Source organism: Bolinopsis microptera, chromosome 1 (assembly GCF_026151205.1).
Source record: "Bolinopsis microptera isolate Bmic1 chromosome 1, MBARI_Bmic_1.0, whole genome shotgun sequence".
In the NCBI taxonomy this organism is placed as follows: Eukaryota; Metazoa; Ctenophora; class Tentaculata; order Lobata; family Bolinopsidae; genus Bolinopsis; species Bolinopsis microptera.
The window spans coordinates 14,930,006-14,954,644 of NC_087072.1; the positions used below are offsets into that span (position 1 = coordinate 14,930,006).

Consider the following 24,639-nt stretch of genomic DNA (forward strand, 5'->3'; position numbering starts at 1 on the left):
CAGCACCTGTCGGCTGATTTATACTCAGTAACTTTGCATTAGTGTTTCATATTCTTTTTTGTTTGAAAATGAAAAGGCTTTTATCACAGTTAAACTGAATAATTTAAAAATATCAGTTGGAGATAATGTCACTGGTATCATGTCGGAAGTTTGCTGCTTATCATCAATGACTATCACTGCACGGTGCTGTGTTACATCTGATTCTTTTTGCTTTTACACGCTGGACGACAAGACTTGTAAAAATGACATCGTTCTCTGGATTTGCCACACTATAGTAAAGAGTACGGTAGCCATATGATGGAACGTTCGTCCAGTATCCTTCAATCATGTAGCATCGTGCAAGGAGGAGTAACTGTAAGATTCTAATCGATCATCATTTCCCCCGATAATGTCCATGCTGATGGGTTAAAAGATGGGGGGGGGGGGGGGGGGGGGGGGGGGGGGGTCCAACTACAAAAAATACGAACGCACCCCTAAAATTTCAAATTCGTATTCGTATTTTTTCGTATTTTTTACAAATCGTCATTTTGATAAATAGAAGATCACACATCTTCGTAATTAATCAGATCTAAGCTCAACTTAGCAGTGAAGAAACATTAAAATAATATGTAAACCATCATGTATCATACATAAAACCTGGGGGTGTAACAACAAAAACGATGAACCCACACAAAATTTTGAAAGTCGCTCCCTTTTTATCGTTTTTAAAATTAAAATTTGGGATATATTGTGATCCATTTTATGTTTTATTCGAAATTGGTCCATTTAACTGGGGGGGGGGGGGGGGGGGGGGGGGTCCAACCCGATTTCCGATATGAGGGTTGATGAGGCCAAAATCGAAATCGGAAAAATCGGAAAATTGAGAAATTTACAGAATCGATCTCTAAAACCTCTCAGAAGTGATATAATTCAATCAGAACCCCTAAATAATACGTATGCAATTTAATAGTATATATTAGTATATTGTGATGAGAAAACGAACCAATAGGACATTCCATTAGTATGTTTTATGTGTTTTTCCTCCCCCTCCTCAGTCCTCGTCCTCAGTCCTCCTCATAGTCGTCCTCCTCGTCCGCGTCTTCCTTCTCAGTCCTCCTCGTCCTCCTCGTCTTTAGACCTCCTTCTCATCAGTCCTTCGCCAGTCCTCCTCCTTCTCCTCCTCCTGAGTCTTCTTTCTCCTGAGTCCTCCTCCTGAGTCCTCCTCCTCCTCCTGAGTCCTCCTCCTCATCCTCGTCTTCCCCAGTCCTCATCCTCCTCCTTCTCCTCTTCCTTCTCATCTTCATCAGTCCTCCTCCTCAGTCCCCTTCATAGTCGTCCTCGTTCTCCTTAGTCCTCCTCCTCCTCAGTCCTCCTATTGAGTCCTCCTGAGTCCTCCTCCACAGTCCTCTTCCTCCTCATCAGTCCTCCCCCAGTCCTCCTCCTCATCAGTCCTCCCCCAGTCCTCCTCCTCCTCAGTCCTCCTCCTCCTTCCTCAGTCATCCTCCTTCTCCTCAGTCCTCCCCAGTTCTCCTCCTCAGTCTCCTCCCCCTCTTCCTTCTCCTCCTCAGTCCTCCTCCTCCTCAGTCCTCCTCCTCCTCCTCCTACTCCTCAGTCATCCTCCTCCTCCTCAGTCCTCCCCCAGACCTTCTCCTTATCAGTCCTTCGCCAGTCCTCCTCCTTCTCCTTCTTATCAGTCGGCCTCCTCCTCGTCCTCGCTTTCGTCCTCAGTCCTCAGTCCTCATCGTCCTTAGTCCTCATCCTTTTACTCCTCCTCCTCCTCGTCAGTCGTCCTCAGTACTTCTCCTCAGTCATCCCCCCAGTTCTCCTCCCACTCCTCAGTCCTCGTCCTCAGTCCTCCTCATAGTCGTCCTCCTTGTCCTTGTCTTCCTTCTCAGTCCTCTTCGTCTTTAGACCTCCTCCTCATCAGTCCTTACCCAGTCCTCCTCCTTCTCCCCCTTCTCCTTTTTATCAGTCGTCCTCCTCCTCGTCCTCGCTCTCGTCCTCAGTCCTCCTCGTCCTTAGTCCTCGTCTTTTTACTCCTCCTCCTCCTCCTCAGTCCTCTTCAGTCCTTCTCCTCCTCAGTCATCCCCCCAGTTCTCCTCCCCTCCTCAGTCCTCGTCCTCAATCCTCCTCATAGTCGTCCTCCTCGTCCTCGTCTTCCTCCTGAGTCTTCTTTCTCCTGAGTCCTCCTCCTCCTCCTGAGTCCTCCTCCTCGTCCTCGTCTTCCCCAGTCCTCATCCTCCTCCTTCTCCTCTTCCTTCTCCTCTTCATCAGTCCTCCTCCTCAGTCCCCTTCATAGTCGTCCTCGTTCTCCATAGTCCTCCTCCTCCTCAGTCCTCCTATTGAGTCCTCCTGAGTCCTCCTCCACAGTCCTCTTCCTCCTCATCAGTCCTCCCCCAGTCCTCCTCCTCATCAGTCCTCCCCCAGTCCTCCTCCTCCTCAGTCCTCCTCCTCCTTCCTCAGTCATCCTCCTTCTCCTCAGTCCTCCCCAGTTCTCCTCCTCAGTCTCCTCCCCCTCTTCCTTCTCCTCCTCAGTCCTCCTCCTCCTCAGTCCTCCTCCTCCTCCTCCTACTCCTCAGTCCTCTCCCAGACCTTCTCCTTATCAGTCCTTCGCCAGTCCTCCTCCTTCTCCTTCTTATCAGTCGGCCTCCTCCTCGTCCTCGTTTTCGTCCTCAGTCCTCAGTCCTCATCCTTTTACTCCTCCTCCTCCTCCTCAGTCCTCTTCAGTCCTTCTCCTCCTCAGTCATCCCCCCAGTTCTCCTCCCCTCCTCAGTCCTCGTCCTCAATCCTCCTCATAGTCGTCCTCCTCGTCCTCGTCTTCCTTCTCAGTCTTCCTACTCCTCCTTCACCTCCTTCTCCTCTTCCTCCTCCTCCTCCCCTTTCTCCTCAGTCTTCCTCAGTCCTCCTCCTCTTCTTTTTCCTCCTCTCCAGTCCTCCTCCTCCACTTCAGGGGATCATGTTTGCGAAAAGCGGAAGGCTTAAGGTAAACACTTTATCACGGCTCCAACGTTCCAGGACCTTATAACTGGCCTTGAAGGGATGGTTTATTATCAAGTCCAATGTGCAACTAAGTACAAGGACTGTGATATTGCTTGCTGGCATTTTGTTTCCGACTCTTGCGAACAATTGTTTGCTTTCCTTCGCACTGGCTTCCACAAAGGATGCCAGAGCAAGGAAAAATCGGTGCCTTGAGCTTGATGCGAAAGGCAGCCGTCTTGTTGCGAATGATGTTGCACACACTCGGGGGAAGACACTGATTCCCAATCCCAACTAAACACTGGTGTACACTGTACAAGGGCAGAGACACCAGCCTCAAGAAACTTAGGAAAGCACTCAGGGAAGGCATCGACATGGGGAAGGATATGATTCGTGCTCACACAAAGCTGTCCGGGTGCGAACTCGATATACCTACTGAACCCGACTGTTACACTCTAGTTGATGATGTTACACTCTAGTTGATGATGAAGACAGGGAAGAGGCTGAGCTTGAGGCCCCCAATGATGATGATGATGAAATGGAGATTTATAACCAGTCAACTGGAGTTCTCACAACCGACGGCCGTTGGTACCATGTTGATACTGTTGCTGAGAAGTTTATGAACGACGGTCGGTCATCAATGGCAGGTCATACACACCAAAGGAGAATCAAAGGCTACAGTATCGCCAGGGTGTCACTTTCTCGGCCATGTGAATCGCTTGGAAAAGACTGTAAACGTGTATCTGTTGGTGACAAGGGCTGGTTCGACAAGAAAAAATTCAAGCAAGCTGTCAAGTTCCGCGGGCAGGCTCTGTTCATGTCAACATCGCATATATTCAGCAAGGCTGTCTGCCGTGTACTCACTAACTGACTAACTCCTTTTGTTCTACCCATCAGAATTATCATGTTTGGGTGAAGTCTGATGTAGATTGTAAGATTTACCTATCAAAAGAAGTTTTGAAGATCACTAAGAGAATTTGAAGTTTTTCTCTATTTTTAATCCTAAGGAATTTAAGCTGTTACTATAACCATGACTACTTTGTGTAATAAGTTTATCTAAAGAAAAATCTGATAGAATATCAATATGAAATATGAATGTGCCATATATAGTCTATATATTATAATATATAATGGGTTCAGCCGAAGCTGATTCAATTTCGTTTTAGGAACCCAATACAACTTACCAGACTTTAAAAGTATGCGTAATGCGTATTTGGTAATAATATTCTGTGATGTAGCATTCAAAGACCTTTATAAATCACAATTAATACATCATAATATCTGAATTGTGATAATATCCCAGTGATTTTGACATAAATACGCTTACTTGAGATTGACAAGCAGCTAAACTCCAATTATTAATTAGTAGGTAATCGTAGTATTGTATTTTCATTTGTTCACCAGTTTTGCTGCGTCATATTTATCTTCTCTGATGTCATACAGTGTAATATACAAAGATACAACGGAGAATACCAATGGATTTATAGATCCATTAATCTGGGATATTTTGTTATTTCTAGAGTAAAAAAAATTTTGGTAAAAAATACGAAAAAATACGAACGCACCCCTAAAATTTGAAATTCGTATTCGTATTTTTTGTAGTTGGACCCCCCCCCCCCCCCCCCAAAAGATTTAAGAGTTCAGCGAGTCGGCTACTTCTACCTTCACGAGAGCTAAACTTCAATTTACCTCAATCTGAACTGACTTGTACAGTGGTAGAACACATTACAACCGGGCTTATCATTTTACTTTTAAGTCAGATTTATCCTACTCTTATCTTGGACAAAACATCTCGATCGTATCGTTATTAAACTAACTTGAAAACCATAAATAACTGTCAAAAATTCTGGGGACTTATGGGGACAAATGGTGAATTACGTCAACGAGTTGACCTCTAGTCCCCACGATTTTTAGTCCCCATTAGTCCCCAAAAGTCTCCATTGGTAGTCATTACACCCCCCCGGCCCCCCCCCCCCCCAGAATAACATAATGATATGTTGATACTTTCAACACTACATAACAAATAATTTGAATATGAATATGACGTATACAAATGTATATAGAATTGCCGATAAATGATTTATCTATTTACCTAGTCAGTAGTAACCATCACTTGCAGGAATCCGTTTACTTTTATAAAAGTGGTGTCAAGATACAACTACAAGCATTCGATCCAGCCAAAAACTTTTCAATAGTATGTCTCACGGTTTTCGCGGAAAGTCGTGTTTATATTAAGTTGATGTCGTGGTGTCAGTAAAATGGCATAAACTAAGATTAGAACAATGTCATCACTCAGTCTAATCAGAAACAATCAAACATTTCGTGAAAAAACATACAGAAGATCTAACTACAATTGTACAACAGATAGGCGCAGTTTATATGTTATATCTCCACCGAAAGCCCACTCCCCAAATTAAATTGCGCGCATTGCAACATATAATGAATAACTACAGTACTGAGTACTGTACTTACAAACTAAATGATTCGAGATAAAATCTTTTGCAATGTATTCAGAATCAATATTCGCACTTACACCAATGATTTGGAATTCTTTTGAGACAGGATAAGACACTCTAAAACGCTACTGTCTCATTTTACCGTGCAAATTGCTTTATCGATCCAGAGCCCTTGCGCTTGTAGTAGCGCGCGCCCGCCTCAGTCGATCTCGTTAGGGTTAGGGTTTCGATCACGACATAGGGTTAAAAGGCTCATGCTCCCCTGACGAGATATTGGCGAAAAACTGTCTCGATCACGTGATGTGACCGATATAAGGAAGTTAGTCTAATTTCTCATTAGGGTTAGGGTTTCAGCATATGCTTTTGTTAACGGGTGATACTCGTAAAATATCTGTTCCATATATTACAGGACCGTCGACGAGTCCAACTCAGCGCGGGTCCTGGTAGGTTGTTACCTGAGGACCCCAGGCTATTATGTTCATTAACATAAATATTTATTCCGCCGAATAAAGATTTGGCGGAATGACAGGCTGAGCGCGGCCCAGTAAGGTAGGTTGTAAACCTACAAATGCTTTTGTTAAGGATTGGGTAAGGGTTAGGGTTGTAGGTTGTAGCGCGATGCGTTACTGTGCCGCGCCGAGCTGCCAGATCGGCTAGATCGGCGAAATGCGCTACTGTGCCGCGCCGAGCTGCCATGAATTGACATGACATCGTCAATTAAGGTTGTAGGTTTATAACCTACCAGGACGCGCGCCGAGTTGGACTCGTCGATTGCTTTAACCAGAGCCTCTCGCTTGCAGTAGCGCGCGACCGCCGAAGGCGGCAAAACGTATTATACTTGTGAAACAAGCGCGTCACGCAGTACGCGTAGACACATGGCTATGTGAAACTCGTCGACAATATATATGGAACAAATATTTTAAGAGTCGAGTATCACCCGTTAAGGTTAGGTATCAGATCAGATTAGAGGGTAAGGGTTTCGAATAGTCGTTCAGGGCCAGCTAGAGAACGAGTTGAAAAAGTCACGTGACAGTCGAGTGTAGAGTGAATAATTATCTGCATTGTGCATCATCCGCCAGATGCGGAGCCTGAAAAAACATTAGCAAGCTAAATAAACTTTTATGTTTTACGCTGTATGACACACCATAACTTTAGCCGTAAGTGCAGAGTGTGATTGGTGATTTGTGATTGATTTGATTGACGGTATCAACCCATCGAGATCGTTTCTCTGCGAAGCAGACAGCAGAGCAACGATCGACGAAGCAAGAATGCTAGTTTGCGCGGCGCGTCAAAGCGGCGAAGTCCTCCAATGATTGATATTTTTGATGCAGTAAAACTAAAAAATACTTTGAAAACCTTACCATTTACTGACCATGGGGCCTTGTAGCGCGATGCACTACTGGGCCGCGCCGCGCATCAAATAATTCTTCTCGCAACCACTTCGGTAGATCGGCAAAATGCACCACTGGGCCTCACCGAGCTGCGAAGGATTGACATCGTGAATCAAACTGGGGCCTATCTCAGAAAGTAAAAATGATAGAAACTTCCGGTTTTCTGCAAAATGTTCGCTTCGTAATAAAATGTTTCCTCTCCAGAAGGAAAATTTGAGACAATGTAGATTTATTAAGTGAGTGGTCGTTCACATATTATGTAATAATTTGTTGGAAAATTTATACCCCCAGCCCCCCTCCGTAATCAATTTTACACATTACTGGGCCGCGCTCAGCCTGTCATTCCGCCAAATCTTTATGTTAATGAACATAATAGCCTGGGGTCCTCAGGTAATTTTACACATAGCTATTGTGTCAAAATTAAACTAGCGTAATCATTTGGAAAACCCCCTCATCTGATTACGTAATATGTAAATCGACCCCTTATCGCGAGAAGTTTTATTTTGTGCCAAGTAAAAGTTCGGGTGACCGACAACTGAACCTAATTGAACCTAGTTCCCACGCAGTTAACACTTAACAGGCATCCAATCAGTTCAATTGGGTGACACAATCAGCTTAAACCCCAAAACGACAACTGAACCCAGGTCATATCACAAATGCACCGAAATCGGAAATAGAATTGAAATACGACAACTGAACCCAACGATCGGATTTTCAGGTTCTCCTTCTTCGCAGGAGACTGTGGTCATTATTTGTTTTATCACTATAGGATAGTCATAGATCATGACTAGGCTATCCACTCCGCACAGGATGGGCAAAGTGCAAACTGCTACTAACTGCTACTAACTGCTTCACATAGCCATGTGTATACGCGTACTGCGTGACGCGCTTGTTTCACAAGTTGAATGTACAAGCGAGAGGGCTCTGGTTAAAGCAAACTAACTGCTACATACTGGCACTGACTGCCACAAACTGCTACTATAACTACAAACTAACTGCTACAAACGCGAACGGCGCGCGAATGCGTGGGCGCGATTGCAGCAGTTAGTAGCAGTTTGTGGCAGGTAGTGCCAGTTTGTAGCAGTTAGTGCCAGTTAGTAGCAGTTAGTAGCAGTTTGTAGCAGTTTGTGGCAGTTTCTTTGCACTTTGCTCCTCCTGTGCTACTAACTGCTGCAATCACGCGAGGCACAGTAGCGCGAGGCACATTAGCGCGAGGCACATTAGCGCATCTCGCCGATCTAGCGAGGAGTTACTGGGCCGCGCTCAGCCTGTCATTCCGCCTAATCTCTATTCGTTACCAACATTAAAGCCTGGGGTCCTCAGGTAAGCGAGGAGCATAATTGCGAGGAGCATAGTTGAGAGAAGCATGTAATTGAGTGCGCGGCGCGGCACAGTAACGCATCGCGCTACAGTACAACTACAATACAAGGAAGGATTGACATCGTGAATCAAATTGGGTTTAAAATTATTTTCCCAAGCTACCCTGTCAAGGAAAAGTTCAAATTAAGTTTAACTTTGCAAATTCTTGACGGATGTTAGTGTTACTCGTCTAAATTTCTTCGAAGTAACGCGCGCCGCTTTCTTCTCGAAATGATACTTGCCCGATGTCAAGTGCTACGAAGTAGCGCGCGCCGGCCAGATCATTAACAATGGTCAATGCAAATTCCTGTCTTGTGCCACGTGAAGCTGGAATGCGTTACGCCACTGATCTGCAGAGCAACGATCTGGAAGGATTGACATCGTGAATCAACGACCAAACACCCCCCCCCGTAATCAACTGTAAACCCCCTTCGGCTGATTACGTAATATCATAATATGTGAACGAACCTTTCATGTGTTTTTGAACACTGATTCCGCATTCCCCCATGTAAGGCAGTTTCATCAGTAAAAGAAGAACACGATCATTGACAGAACGTATTCGTGAGACTCAGACAGTACCAAACAACACTTACTGCTTAGTAACACTGAGGAGCAATGAAAAGATTAACTCTAAAGTGCAAACAGCAAAGGTTATTTATTTTTGGTTCTGTCTTTGATCTTCATTCGTCAAGTTCAAGTTCTGCAACCGCAAGTCTTGCTAGCTAAAGCTTGGTATTTCACCTCTTCTGTAATAATTTGATTTCCAGTACGTGTTATTTTCTACTTAGAGTTAAACCCTATCACTATCAGAAAACAATTTCTGATTCACGTGCAGCGACAGCACGTGAGTTGCAGTGGCCACACGTTTCATTTTTGTTTTCGTGCGTGGCACTGACACGTACGTCGTACTGACAGGTTCAACCTATGCCTATGGCTATACACCGACACGTTAAACCTATACACGTCCAACTTTACATTTACTTTCCATTTTCGCATAACAATTTCGCTAAAGTTAAAATGTTTTGAAAACAAAAAAAAGAAAAAAACAATCATTAAGCAGTAAAATTAAACATTTTAACTTACAATTTAGTCCGATGATAAAAATTGTAATTGACCGAAATTAAAAAGTAGTCTTATCATGGATATAATAAGTTCGTAGCTAGCTGAATACTTCTGGGGACAAAATTTCAAGGGGCTTTTACTTGGAGTTGGACGGACCGCAAACGCACAGACTTAATTTGAACGGATATTAAAATGAACGCTATAGCGTATAAAGCCTCATATATGCTCAGCCTCATGCTTCCAATGAATTAACGTCCACGTACGTCCATTCAAATAAAGTCCAGTAACTGCAAACTGAGTGTTTTTAATCATAAATCAAACAAGAATTGAAAAAATGAAACAAGTTATGGATCACCGTCACCCAGCCCCAAAGTTTGGGGGGAAAGGAAATACATTGTATTAGTAGTAAGCTATACTACTGACTATGCTAAATTAGGCCTAGAGTGTACGGTCAATCGGGGAATCTACTTTGGAGTTTCCGTCGGATCACATCGTTTCTCTCCTTGTAGTTGTAGGTTTATAACCTACCAAGACGTGCGCCCAGTTGAAGTTGAACTAGTCGACAGTCTTTGGAACAAATATTTTACGAGTATAACACGTTAATTCTCTCCGTACAGAATTGGTTTCCAATTAGTGGTTAGCCTGACAAGCTTTTGAGATCAGGGACCCATCTATTTCTAGTATTCCAAATAATCAACATTTTTAAGGAAAAGTGGAAAGAAATGGTAAATCGGGGTTTTACTGTATAATAAATTAATAAAGTCCGTTTAGAAGACCATCTGCACCGCCTCAAAAGAGTCAGTCAATTATAGGCACAAATAATATTAACGATACAGCGGGCTTACTGAGTTACACTTACAGTAACTGGTCCTTTACCCCCGAGAAGCTGGCCTAAAAAAGGATAGCATGTAGGATGTAACAGAAATGTGGCAACCATAGGAAAAGAGGATGTCGGGGAATAAGGGAAAAGAAGAAAATGAATGAATGAATGTTGAGAAGAACATTTTTATTATGAGAAGAAATTGTTTACTTTAAGTATTAAATTCAGAAGGAAAATTGGGAACCCTACTTTGATGGCCGTGAAAATATTACTCTCTGAGTATTAATGTTGTTGGAAAGAGTTGATACTTCCTCTTCTTCAAACATGGGACATGCACTAGCGCTGGATTTACGGATTACAAAAACCTTCATCCGATCCGTCAATCTAGCCCTGGTGGATGTACCATGAGAAAGGGAAATTCTTTTCAGCAACAGGAAATCTTTATAACACCACAGTAAGTCAATGACATTAGGTGCACTGAAGTTCTGTACTTATCCGTCTAATTCTATCTTTATCTAGGGCGGATTTGCCTGTGTGGTCGATAAATTGCTTTTTAGTATGTCTAGGTCTATTAATTGTGATCCAAATTCCTGGTTCAGTCTGGGAAATACAGGAGGATAGAGTCCATATATGGCTAGTAATAAAATTAAAATTAGAAGGCCCTATTGTAGAAGTTAACTGAACGAAAGGAAACACAGTAAATAAATTTAAATCAATTAAAATCGAATCACAAGGTCGCAATAACATGCTGATTGAATATTCTTTGTAATCTGGTAGTCAGAACAAATTAACACTATTCGCGGCCTATGGGAAATGAAAAATGATAACTTCATTAATAAGGTACCGTAAAATTGGTACCGATCAATTTATCGTTTAGTAGGTTGCAGAAGTGCAACGAGTACAACAAAGCAGAATAAATACCATTAGAAATGGGAACCCCCGGCCTCTTTAAACATAGACTCAATATCTATGTCATGCGCCTGTTTTGAAACTCTCAAGATTATCTCTCAACCTCCATGCAAATCCTCCCAATCACATGTCGGAAAGGCGTCAGGCCCCAGGACAACCTGGAGGCCCAAAGACAACCTGGAGGTCAAGAGAATATCGCCTTTCTCAAAACAAGGGGGTTGTCAAACGTAAGTTTGACTAAAATTCCCGTATTGTTCAACATCAATGTTGGCGGCAATAAACCGATATCTTCAGATAAAATTAAACTGTATAACATGCCTCAATAGTGTCGTCGGGTGTAACTGACATTGACACTCAATCACATAATATAAAAGGAGATTCAATGCTCTCCGAGCTATAAATGCAATCAATTCTTTGTTGTGTAAAGTAAAAATCGTAAAAATATTTTAAAAGTTAACGCCAAAGTACTCAAATAAAGTGGCCAAGTGTTTTAAATCTCGTTGTTTACTATTATAATTCCTTCATTATACGTTGTCCTTTGTTGATGGACTGACCGGCGTGCGCTACTTCGAATAATTTAGACGGGTATCATCCGTCAAGATTACGCGTAGTTGATACAAGTCCCAGAAATTCTGACACATACTATTGCCAGTGATCCTGTGATTCAAATCTGGCCGAAGTCGGAATAAATCACAACATCAATGGGAATTGGATATGTTTCGGCAATATAAAACACAAACGTCTGTCAGTCACGGACACAGGCTACTAGCCACCACATTGGTAAAGTCGACCTGGACTCGCGACAGAGAATTGTATGTGTGCTATATTGCCCCAGTTTCATCCTGACTGATCAACTACATTTTCTTATTCTGTATTAACAATTCGATAGCCTTAGACTTTGATAAGACTATAAGAGTCTTTATGTTGAATTCCAACCCGGGTTTAGATCTTAAATTCATGCACTTAATCGTGTCTCTCTGAAAATAAATAAACGAATCTGGACAGCTAAGTTACTGGTCTCCATACTTCCTTACTCAGTGTGAGCATTGTGAGTTTTACGAATTTTGTCCGTTGTTGTTGTTATGGAAACCATTACCATTGACAATGACAACGTCAGTCATGTTATCCGGCTGATCTTTGATGACAGCGCCGTTTGCAGCACCGTTTGCTATCACTTCAGCTTGCTTCTCTGCGTCTTGCACGCCCTTGTTGTTTTGGTTCAACCACTCGCACATGGCAATTACCCTGGTTGGCATCCATCGTGGACAGGTGAAGTCGAAGGGATGGTTCTTCAGTTGTGGAGCAATGAAACTGAATACTAAGATCTGAAAAAAAGAAATATGAATATCATGTATGATTGGACAAAATTTGTAATCAAAATGAAATCTACAGTCTACACGCAATTCAATCAGAACTAAGGACTAAGGAGATAGTAAAAAAACAGGGAGATATCTATAGAAGCTAAATGATGTTAGTTACCTGAGTGGGATGGGCAACGAAGCATGGCACCAGGATAAGTCCCATCTCTCCAAGAGTTTCAGGCAAGACTTGGACAAGCGTTACCGCCATAACCAAAGTTTTCTGGCTGACCTGTAAAATATGAATAAATTAATTTCATAAAATGTATGGTTTGGGTCCAATCAGACCAAATCAACCAGTAAAATCCAATCTATTCGCAACAAATAAATGTATAACAAGGAATCAATCATAAATCATCGACACTTTAACCAAAAACAGAAATGAACATACCATAAGAAGCATGACTTTAATGTAGGTATTTCTCAGACACAGCAGGACGGAGAAAGCAGAGTTAACGCAGATGTTGATCAAGCACATTACCAGTACGAAGGCGATCAGCACGAGAAGAGATTGCCATTTCACACCGTCAAATGCTTTGTCTTGTACTGCTTTGGAAACCTGGAAGGTAAGATAACGTTAAATGATATGTTGTAGTACACACAACGATTCTACGAGCCACAAATTTCTGTTTCGAAAGAATTGGGGGTAAAATTTTATTTTCTATTTGTGGTTGGATGGTTGTAGTGATTTGGGCAGGGTAGTATAGCTTACCTTCATCCACAGCATGATAGCGAGACAGGTACTGGTGACAACGGAAATCCATCTCTTGAAACGGCTAACAGTTTGAGGCACATGTGGGATGAGCTGCAGAAGTTTTCCTGCGATCACAGGTAGGAGAATCGAGCAGGTCAGCTTTATCAGGACTCCAGCGATGTCAAATTTGGCGTCCACTGAAATGATTAGCTGGTCAGTATTCCTAATCAAAATGTTAAAATTAGAACTGTCACTGGTGTTACTCGTTTCATGTAGTGTGTGTGTAAATTTTGACCGTAAAGTTTCCTTGCCCTTCTACTAACCAGTGCTAGACGTTATCAGGAAATGTTTTAAACTTTTCAGCCATTACAACTTACCAGCATATCAAAGAGTTTGAGATTAAGGAAGACGATTGGTGGGATGTATGCGAAAAGTTAACGTTATACGCTCCATACGCAACTCCGATTTAAAATTAAGTTTAATTCTTCCAACTTATTCGGCAAATGAAATGGGGTACTGATAATTATGCAACCGTATAGGTGTACATGAATTTCACAGCAGTGGGTAAACGTGAAACATTCTACAATACTGGTTATGGGTTTCTTCATTTCGCAGAGTAATCATGTTCAATAAATTTATTATCAACTCGGTTCAGTATATAACCTCGTCCCTAATACCTCTAATACTCCGATACAATTCCCAACTATGACCCCTTCGTCTAGATGGTAATCTTATCAAATGGCATAATGTCTGTCGTATCTCGCGGAAAAAATTGTATCAAGCCAACGTCTAATATGATTATTGGACAATAGATCAAAAGTACAACTCCTCTCCCTTCTTAAGAAAAATAATAATTATCATTCGATATTTTTCAGTGATCAGGTGAGACACCAAGGTTTTGAACTGTGAATACGGTCCCTAATTTTCGATATATCATGAGAGCAAACCGTCCAAACCGTCAGAGGGCTTTAAGATGGGAATAAATTAGGTAGTTATGTGTATTATAAAAAAGAAAATCTATGTGTGGAAAAGTAAATAGCGAACTCACAATTAGCAAGGAAGAGTTTGAGAAGGATGGGGGTAGTGTAACAGCCGATAACATTAGCGACGGTGGCGATAGCTCCGGCCATGGGAAGGTTTCCTTCAGCTTGAGCGACAAGGACGATGCCAGCAGTGATCGTGCACGGAACTGAGTAGTAGAGAAGGAGTCCTATTCTGAACTCGTAGGGTCCGAACATCGAAATCTTCTCTTCTGCTCCCATTGGATCGTATGGTAGCTGAAAGAGAAATAAACGTTAGGTCATCATTTAACACGTTATTTAATTTGCTTATTTAATAACTGATAGTTAAATTTAACCGGATTTTCAGCATTGTTGTGAGAAAAAGGGCACGCGGTAGACGAAAAGAAAGTTTTAAATAAATATAACGCTCTTTTGCTTTGACATTAAGGGCTTTTGACCGCTGTAAGTCTAATTGCTAAGACATCAAAAGACAAAAATCGAGCATAGTTTTCCGAGAGTAATTCTGATAGTAATTTTCCGAGAATTTATGCTGAGAAATCTCAGAGAACCATATGTGCGGTATGGAATATGTTTGGTATCAGTCCACGAGTTTTGTATTTGTCGAAAGAAGTAACAAAAAAATTGGCCAGTAACCAACATCCGCCTCGGTCTGGCAGAAGTTCAAACTCAACTAACCTCCTTAGTGATGGCCGCCACTATGGATCCCGTAATGAAAAGACTGGAGATGATAGCCACGACAAACACATGCGCACTTCTCATTGCGTCCTTAATCTCATCCGACTTCAATTTTAGACCTGCGGGGTTATAAAAGAGTTAGTTAGGTTTCCAAAGAATAAGTAATAAGTTAGTCCTGGACCAACTTAATTAAAGATATTCGGAAATTCGCTGCTTGATTGTGTGGCCAGTCTTAAAAGTTATTATCTCGCTATAAGATCACCGGGGGTAAAAAGAAGCTATCGTCAGATGATCTTATGAGAAAAATGATAACGCGGCTATTCCATATGGAAAGTACGGGAAAGAATAGAGTTTTTTCAGTTCTTTTTGTTTTTATTACTGATGATCTTATATAATATGATGCTAAATTTTACCAGACAAAGGACGAGTCCTTCTTGATTATTAAATAATACGCATTGAATAATGTTAAGTAAAAAAATCAGACTTGATGGTAAAATCATCAGGGGGAAGTTGGCGGTCTTAAACTTAATTTATGAATGACCTATGTACTGAACTATACAAATAAATATACCTATAAATGACGTAGGAAACATACCTAGAACTAAGAAGATGATTCCAATGAGGATGTAACCGATGATACTAAATTGGGATAAGTATGCTCCTGGTTGATAGTGTAAGAAGGGGTGTCCAATTGCTATCACCTGGAAGATAAAAAGTTGTCAAAAAATGAAGAAATCATAAACTAAGACTTAAAACCACAAAGAAAAGTTTCCATTTTGACAAACACATATCACTGAAGAATTCGAGAAATTAGAAAAAGGAAAACTGACCTGTGAAGCTGGTAGAAAGTACTCGAAGAAGATGTTTTGTGACTTTTCCTTCGTGCAAGCATTTGCAAAGTACTTCCGTGCTCTCATCCCAATCATTGCCTGTTGGAAGAGGAACTGATCAGTAATTGCTAGAGATAAGATGAAAACAATAAAATTATTGAAAGTCGAATAAATATATCGTGAATAAAATGGTGATAAAGGGAGATCATGTTTGGAATTTTTCCGACAAGTACCGACTTTAAGTTTGCCTGCCCGAATATTTTGCAAATACTCGGGCAGGCACAAAAACAAAATTAGGCTTGATAACAATTCTCATTTTAAATGAAAATGATAATTTATGAAGGTTGATATGCAAAAATATCTCGTAAGTTGACTCAAATAAAAAAAATTAAAAGATGATTCTAAAATGTCAAGTAAAAAGATAATTTCGAAAAACTGGTCACTGTAACTGGTGACATTTGCGTTGTGGCAAACGCGATCAATAACCTATTTTTAGTGCTGGGCCACTCACTATGATCACCTAACACAACTTCCACAGTATTTAATGAAAGCAGTAACTAGCCAATAGTAAAAGTTTTAGCGCAAACTTTCCACATGCCAGACATGGCCACCCAGACACAAGGAGAGTTTCGGTTTAGCACCATTCAGAAATAAAGCTCTTGTATCTTGATCAAACAGAAAATTCTCATATTTGTGGTTACTGAACTAATTGTAGCCTACCCTACCGAAATATGCTGCAAAAGAGAGCTGCTTAATATTCATGGCATATAAAGTTTGGGAGCATGATGGTGACGCACGAACCTGCCCACCACGTATCCGCAAAGATTTGAACCTAATTGAAATTTCTGATGATAAAATGGAAATTAAATTGCACCCTGCACTCACATTGTGTACTTGACAAACAATTCCAGGGAAAGATAAGCCCTTGCTCTAATTGTTCAGCCTTTTCCACCAGTTTTATGCAACTTTACCATAATTTCACCGGTGTGGCCATTGCTGCTAGGAGAATTTTTCCAAGACGTCGGGTTTAAGATAAGAACAATTTCATTATTTTTCAGGGCCACGACTGGGATCCAATAATTAAAAGTAATGTGAAACGGAAGCGCATGTCATCTCAGGGAGCCAATCATGGCTTCACCCTCATTTCATAATGATTATCAGAGACAATCTGGATACACCAGTCCCTAGGATATTCTGTAATCTGTAATCTTGATGCTTACCGTAAGAGGACCGTACTGGGGTTTGCACTGTAGTTGCATTATCGCATAAATATTATCTTACTGCTACTTAAAATTTTAAAAGCATGATTCTGTGGAAAGTACTAAAACAAAACAATCTTATCAACGAATTGATAAGAGAAACTACCGCAAAATGCCGATGTTAATTTTTGATGTCAATTTTTGTGTAAATTGAGCGACTTTCAATTATTAAACTGACAATTGCCATAAATTTAGATCAGCTGTGTTTGGAAAAATTTCATTAACACGCACGTGTCACGTGTGTCTTTGTACAATGCTAACACACTTTAAATGTTACACCGTGCGGCATGTAAGGATGACAGCTGAACTTGATTGGTATTTGTTACTAAATACCATCACAATACTATACAGAGTGTTTACCCCGATTGGGAATACTTGTGAACGTGATGACTAAATCTTTAAAGCATATACACTTGTAGTGACATACAAAACGTCGGTCCCGGCAAATATTAAGACGGGGCCAACTTACTGCCGGAAATTTAAACCTAGCAAATAGAATTTAATTTCTGAGCCATTTGTTCCCGGAAAGTTTTCTATTTATAGTTATACCAATTGAGCGCAAGGTAAATTGGAGAGTTGCGGAAGAGGACGAGGTTTCCAATTCGTCGAGCAACCTTGGGCTTTTAGTTTGTACCTTGTCATATACTATTACGAAACGGTTCGAGATCGATATTTCTAAGATCACCAGTGGGATTTTTCGATTTACTTACAACGAGATGTAACGCTACGTATAAAGTAATAAAAGATAAGCGCGTGATAAATTCTCGTTAAAAGGAGACATGATGAATTAACCGAGATCACCAGTGTTCTTTAGAAATAAACGTGGCAGGCCCAAAAACATTATTACACACTTGGACAGATTAATTAATAGTATTCACCCTTGGAAAGCTGTTAAGATTTTGGGCCGTCCTAAAGTTGTACGGGGTCCCGAGAGAAGGCTGTAAAAAATCAAGTTACCACGTACTACCGGATTCATTTGTCACTCACGTTTAACAAAAACAAAACCCCCTTTGACGGGGTGTAAAGGCAATAAACTTCCCTGAACTTGCCTGGAACAGTATGCCTGGGACCGTAAACGTGTTACTGTTACGAAGATTGCAGTTTTGAATTTGGATTCTCACGACTAAGTTTGGCAGGATGGTGATTGCGACTTCATGGCTACATGAGTTTTTCTTATTCAAACAGCTTTTTTAAAACAAAATGTAAAACCCGCTATTCTAGTTACGGTGATATTATGAGGAAGTCTCCAGAATTTTCTTGTACGTGCTGTCGCTCTTTAGTTTTAAAATTTCTCACTTTGGAAACACGGAACTGGCCATTTATCCCAACACTAGATTTTACGAGGGATCATTTTATTGATCTAACACGATGAGAAATGGAAATCAAGGACAAAACTTCGTTTTGGCCAGTGGAACAGGTTGGAGAAACTACCCACGAATGTGTTAAGATTTATACAAAAGTAATATTGGATCTTAAGTTCAAAATCTGGTATCTAACAACAGACATCCAATTTTACGTAGGCCGCCAGACAATCGGCCACTAGACACTCGACCAATGAAAAAAAAATATATTAAGGCAGATGGGCGAACTTTAATTATAAGTTTATTGTTCTTGGCCATTCTTTCATCTCACGTGATAAAAATAGCTTCCTCTACTGTTTTGTGTTTTGTAAAATGATCTAACCTTTGTTCCATTATACAATGGAAATATAACGTGAGAAGCAGTTAGTCATGCTTACGTCACAGTATGTGAGTTTTAAACATGCCTTTCCGCCTTTAACTAAGCGGTCTTACTGGACTTATTTAAAAATAAATGGAATGTTCAGGCCAATTTTAAATTTCTGTTTGGACTCAATTTAAGAGAAAAAATATTGGGTAAAAAGTGGGTAGCTCTGAACATGCCTTTCTGAGAAGAGCTTTCTCCCGCACCTCACAACAGCGCTGATAAATCAGCTCCTCTCCAAGCTGCGGGGATTCCAGAAATTATCCAGGTACGAGCAGAATTCCAAAATCATTTTATCCCTTGCGTGCGTTATAAGTTTAAGATTTCTACCACCGCAGCCAAATTTGTATAGTAAGATGAAAGCTTCTGTAGACTCGTCGTTAAAAAACATTGATGGGCTTGAATTTTAACAGCAGTAGAAATTCGAAGTTAATTTTGAAATAATAGTGTGAGTTCAAATATGGTTGAAACGAATTTCATTCGATCAATTTGTTCTAGCATTGGGGGCATGGTTAAAACTCTGGTGACGTTAAAACTCTTGTGACGTTAAAACTCTGCTTTAACTCGGTTAAAGTTTATTTAAATTTGCAGAAATTGCAGCTTGCAGAACAAATTTATTTACAAGACTGTATGCAGAAGATATTTTCCGATTATGCAGAAATTTAAGAATCTTCCGTAACAAATTTCGCAGGCCAGGGATTGTGCTAAAATGTTAAAATTTGTTCAAGTCCGATTAGTACAGGTTCAGAGCTGGATGAAAAATTTTAGCAATTTTCTGATCTAATTTTCCCATTACCAGGAAGCTGAGACAAATGCTATTTCAGATCATTAGCAGGATATTTCACTGCGGGTGGAAATATAATTAAGATATCGTGAAGAATGAATCAGCTCATTCCTTTGACAAATTTGAATGGAGAAATGGAGAGTTATCTATTCTAGAGTGAGGTCATAACTTGCCGAGTTTTCGTCAAAAGAACATTATGAAGGATATTTGATGAGTTAATGAATGAAACTTTCTGTAAAACGGACGTATAGTTTTATAATCATATGATATTGATTCCTCTGGAGGTCATTGTCCGGGTTGAGAAAGTTACAAACCGGAAAGTTCTACCAAATGGCCGGAAATTAAATAAAGATCTAAAGGCAGTGTTAGAATGGCGATAATTTGACGTGTAGTGGGCAACAGATGACTCGACATAAATTTGTCGAGGAATAAGAGGTCGTGACTTCATGAATTGAGACCAATGGCTCTTACCACTCTGATTAACTTTAAGGCTTAAATAATTGTCTTATTGTAGGTACACCTAACATGGAACGATACCTTAAACTTCCTAGCTGTTCAGAAAATTTAATTTTTGTGTTAATCTATAAAAATGGAGGAGAAGAAGTTCAGGAAATACAGCGTGACGGTGAACTGTAGCTCCAGAGCTGACAATTGAAACCGGAAAGTTTAAAGCGGTGGATACAAGGGGTACTTTGAACAACTGAGCAGCTGAAAGAATGGGTACAGGGTGGACAAAAAGGGCACTTCCTCAACTTTCTAAGTTATGGTTAAATGGTTTACACGTCTTTCTCAGAATTTATTTGTCAGTCTGGAGGTGGTTCGTTGTCTACCTCGATATTTTAGTAAATATTGTCCTGTTAACGCCCCAGTTATATCAAACACTGCCTGTTTTCAAGGAATTTATCGGTGAACAAAGAGACAATGTTTTTGTTTCAAAGCTATCAAGCCTTTATGTCGCGTCGAATTTCAGAGTTATTTCAGTTTAAAATATTACAAATTTCAATTTGTGCGGGACTACTATAGCCTTGTATTAATATCTATTAGTCATTCTAAATTAATTATCAACGTTGCAAAATTCGCAGAAGTTTGTGCAAGAAAACCGCAGGACCGGATTGCGGTTAATAATGTGATACTACTACTTAATAAAACTAGGCACCCGATCATGCTCTTATTCAATTAATGGCCAGGTCTATTCTCTCAAGCTATTTTATGTGGAGTTACGGGAGCCTAACGTCGCCGCAAGTGGTTTTAAAATAACTTTGCGGAGGCCTTTGACAGGATGCATTCGTGGCAACTATTTTCAGTATAGCTTTCAAATAAGATCTAGAAAATAAATAATGGCAGAATGGTACAAGACGGCACAGCTCTGTAAACAGGGATCGGTAAACTGAAGCGGTCAGTGGTGAACTGGTACCTGGTGCTACAGTAATAATAAAAGGAATGCTGTCACGTAAACGAAAGCAACTGCTAAATATTCTAGAAGGACTGTTCATATATTCACATCTTAATAAAATGTATCTACCTTACTGGATACAAATTTGAAGGACGAAATATTTTGTTCACCACAATTATTCACATCCTAATAAACTGCTTAGCTATTCTTTATTACCGATGCTTGACAGATTATCTTCGCTAACAAGTTAAATTGAATCCAAATTTTTGGTACCAAGAGTAAGGAAGTTGAGATCTAAATTTCGTAATATGAAACTAAATGATGGCTGCTAACTTGGTGCTGAGAAAATTTGTAAAATGTCGGTTTGGTTCAGATAAAAAGGCCACAATAAAATTGTAGCTACTTGATAATGATATTGTGTATCATCTTCTATTCTATTTCTTAAATTTAACGATATCCTGTCCTAGCACAAAAAAGATAAAACAATGCTTACCAGTTTGGAGCATTCTCTCTGTCCGGGTAGGGCTGCTACGTTAAAGCTACTTTCGTAAGACATGTTTCGATCCGGTTCTTCTGAAATATAAAATGGTCAATAATCTAGTGACGTTTTAAACCGATATTCATATTACTATTAAATGATATGAAGCTAGAAATAATAGCTAGATAGAAATCAGGGTTTAAAATGCTATTAAGTGGTATGAAGACCGTTACGGTACGGTTGGCTTGTAATTAGTGAATGCAAAAAGTAGAATCTCACGGCTAGAACGTGTTAAAAACAAGCTTAAAAATAATTACCTCTGGCTTTCACAACTGAGTAAAGATGGAATATTCAAACTAAGAAATTATTCAAACTGCGTTGATAATAAGTGATGGTGAGTGATCCAACGCGCTGCTTATATACGCGTGGTATCAGCGTTGGAATCGAATTTGTTTCCTCGTCGCAACGAAATCAGATCAATGATCCCACTAGTTCATGATACCCTGAGCATTCTGTCATCGTAAATTTTCCAGGATCCTTTTCCGGGAAGTGATTACCCGAAAACAACAAAAATGACGTCTCAGGATGAGGAAGTGCCTGGCGTGAAATAAGTCTAAGTACTTTGATATAATTTTGTCTAAATTTACATTCCTGACCCGGAACTTCCGGTTGAATAACACAATGATGCATCCGGATTCTCGCCTCTCTGCCATGTTAAACTTAAAGCTATTCTGCTTCCTGGTAGACATAGACTGTTTCTGAATAATGTATTTGATCTTCCGATAAACTTCAGCTCTTTCTTGTAGTACTGGGGTACGTGTGAAGATCGAACAAAATCAGCTCATTTTGTACACATGATAATCAGATAACCACATACAAACTTGGCACTGAAAGACAATTGTAAAATGCAGTCCACTTTCTCACTTGAAAGGCACGATTGTGCAATGTTGTGAAAAGGACCCATACAATATCGGAGAAGGGAAAGACTTTTCAGTTGTAAATTGATAAACGGCCCTCATTATTTGATTGTGGAAGGATTTCATTAAATTTAAATAACGGAAGTAGTGTTGAAAATCAAGTCGATATAGTCATTAGTAGAACTAGATGTAGCGCAGCCGGAAAAGATCATTTCGTGAAATTTTGCGATTTTCAGAAAGTTCCGAATATTCTGCCAGGCACGAACAAAACGATCAAAAATTGATCGCAACCGATCAGTTAGAAATAATATTATTATATTTTAATCTAGAATGTTAGAGACGAATATTCATCCGCACAGACAGCAGTCCTGAAAGTTCACCTAAAACAAGAAATATTGCAGTCTCTTTATCCAGGTGCGTGCAAATTAAAACAGTCTAGATCAGGATGTAAATTGAGATAATATCTTAATTTACTAATTAATTAGAAAATGTGATGTGTACGATAAAAGTGTAAACCTAACTGTGACGCGACACCTTAATTGAGCTGTCTTCACAATTTAGCGGGGTCACGTGATCAGGTAAGCAGATCACTTGATCACACGTAATTAATAAACTCGTTATGCTTCATATCTCGGTCATCCGAGAAGCTAAAACTCTCATTTTTTCAGAGCCAAGGTAATTTGTATGGCCAAACACAATTCAATACAATTTGGCTCGATCCGATTATTCAAAGTATCAAATAAATGCGAAAACGAACCTTCATTCGAAAGAAATGAACTTTAATATTCTTTGATTTGATATATTCCACGAATGAGTGGAGATAATAAGTCATACCAGAATTATCTCAATCAAGCATTCAGTGACCGAGCTATAAAGACAAACGTGTGTAAACTGAATTTTGGCCCCCTGTATTTTACCACGATAGTTCAACCTGTGCTAATGCTATGTTAATCGTGAAATTTTTAGGACCTGAATGATACACAGTACAATGGTTAATCGCGTTATCTTGATGTGAAATGGACGATTTTAATTAACCCTATATAAGCTATTAAACTAAAAATTAATGAACCCGTTTTTTCTACTCACGAGAGGGTCCCTCTTCTATGGAAGTGCAGCTCGCTCTGGTGATAGGAGGTAGAGGGTCGATACTAAGGGGGTTAGCTCCAGGAGGACTAGGGTCCAAGGAACCCCTTGGTCTAGCACTGAGGAGCAGAGGAGCCGGCAACTCCACATTTTCGTCAATCGATCTATATCGCCCCCATCTTTCGTTTGTTACCTGCAAGAAAATAGATGTTCAGTCGTAATAGCGTATGAAAACAGCTACCTAAATGATAAAATGAATAAGAAGTTTTTTACTTATTCATTTGGAGAGTTTTTACAGCCAACATTTGGGTCACCTCTCTTCCTCCCTCCTTCCCTCCAATCTCCCCTCCCTCTCCCAAATATAAATGTTTATTAGGAAGTTGCCAAAACACAGCATCAAATAATTTGCTGTATGTTCATTGTTCATAGAACCCCTAGTAAATGTTATGTTAGTAAGTACATTGTACATTCGTACTACGTAGTTCCAACCGTTGGAAACCAACCAACCAACCGAAAAGAACCATAAAAGCTGAGCTTCACCAAGGGTCGACCGAGGGCAGGATTTGCGACCGAGGCCGAGGAAATTTTGCTTTGATAAAACCGTGGCCGAGGCACACCGAGGAATTCTCCTCCTGACCGAGGCCGAGGAAAAATCGCTATTCCTCGGTAAAACCGAGGCCGAGGACTCGGTCGACCCTTGAGCTTCACAACTTATAAACACTGACTTGCTTATTTAAGGCGGCAGTTCAGCATCCGAGTTGACAAATCAGAAGATTTTAAAAACGGTGAATCGGGAAGACTAATCGTAATTCTACAACTTTATGATATCAGCATTAGCATGGAAACCATCCAATGATCTTATGCTTATATGGTGGTCGTTGCTAGAATCTGCGCTATTTAAGTCATAAATTCACTGAACAAGAAACAGGATTTACCAGCTTACTAGAATTCTCCGTTGGAATGGAGTCGTTATTAAGTTAAAGTTGCACAAACCGCACCACTTTATGGCCGAATAGTTTGTTAATTAGTTTTAAATTTTATAATCATGATCCCTTCCTTTGTAAAATTACGTTCGAAGTGAAAAATTGTCGCTTCCTCAATAATGGGGCATGGTAACTGTAAGCCCTTAGTCTTTTAGTCTTTTGTCTTTATTGACTGGCGAGGGATCCAGTTACAGTCGAAAATCCAACAACCGATCTAGACATAATAATTTCTGGTAAAAAGAAACCGTTCCTTGTTAGCTGTATGTCTTGTTGTAAAATGATCATCATTCAACGAAAACTTCGTATACATTATAAGATTCTGATATAACAATACTCCAGCACTTTAATCAACTTTATCACTATTGATCTCTTGACTATTAACTGATACAGATGTTCCTGCATGTCAATTGTCACTGACACTACGTGTGACATCTTCATCACATTTACTTTTCAATTTTATCGATCTAAAGCAAGAAGAGGGAATAGAAA

The 24,639-nt window shown here is 40.2% G+C and overlaps 1 protein-coding gene across 2 annotated transcripts in view; it reads right to left on the reverse strand.

Moving 5' to 3' along the window:
• Nucleotides 1-10,745: 10,745 nt before the first annotated feature.
• Nucleotides 10,746-24,639, reverse strand: part of LOC134822969 (uncharacterized) — a 44,046-nt gene continuing 30,152 nt past the window's right edge. Inside the window, exons 2-11 of one of the 2 annotated variants that reach the window (XM_063834262.1) lie at nt 23,171-23,360; nt 21,183-21,262; nt 15,532-15,630; nt 15,297-15,402; nt 14,702-14,820; nt 14,053-14,281; nt 13,023-13,201; nt 12,702-12,869; nt 12,432-12,542; nt 10,746-12,277 (exon numbers count right to left, since the gene is read on the reverse strand). In XM_063834262.1, coding sequence (XP_063690332.1) covers nt 12,008-12,277; nt 12,432-12,542; nt 12,702-12,869; nt 13,023-13,201; nt 14,053-14,281; nt 14,702-14,820; nt 15,297-15,402; nt 15,532-15,630; nt 21,183-21,262; nt 23,171-23,360 — 1,551 coding nt within the window. In that variant the 3' untranslated portion in view covers nt 10,746-12,007. Of the gene's footprint in view, nt 12,278-12,431; nt 12,543-12,701; nt 12,870-13,022; nt 13,202-14,052; nt 14,282-14,701; nt 14,821-15,296; nt 15,403-15,531; nt 15,631-21,182; nt 21,263-21,484; nt 21,719-23,170; nt 23,361-24,639 lie in introns of those variants that run through there. The other variant, XM_063834270.1, reaches the window with a different exon arrangement.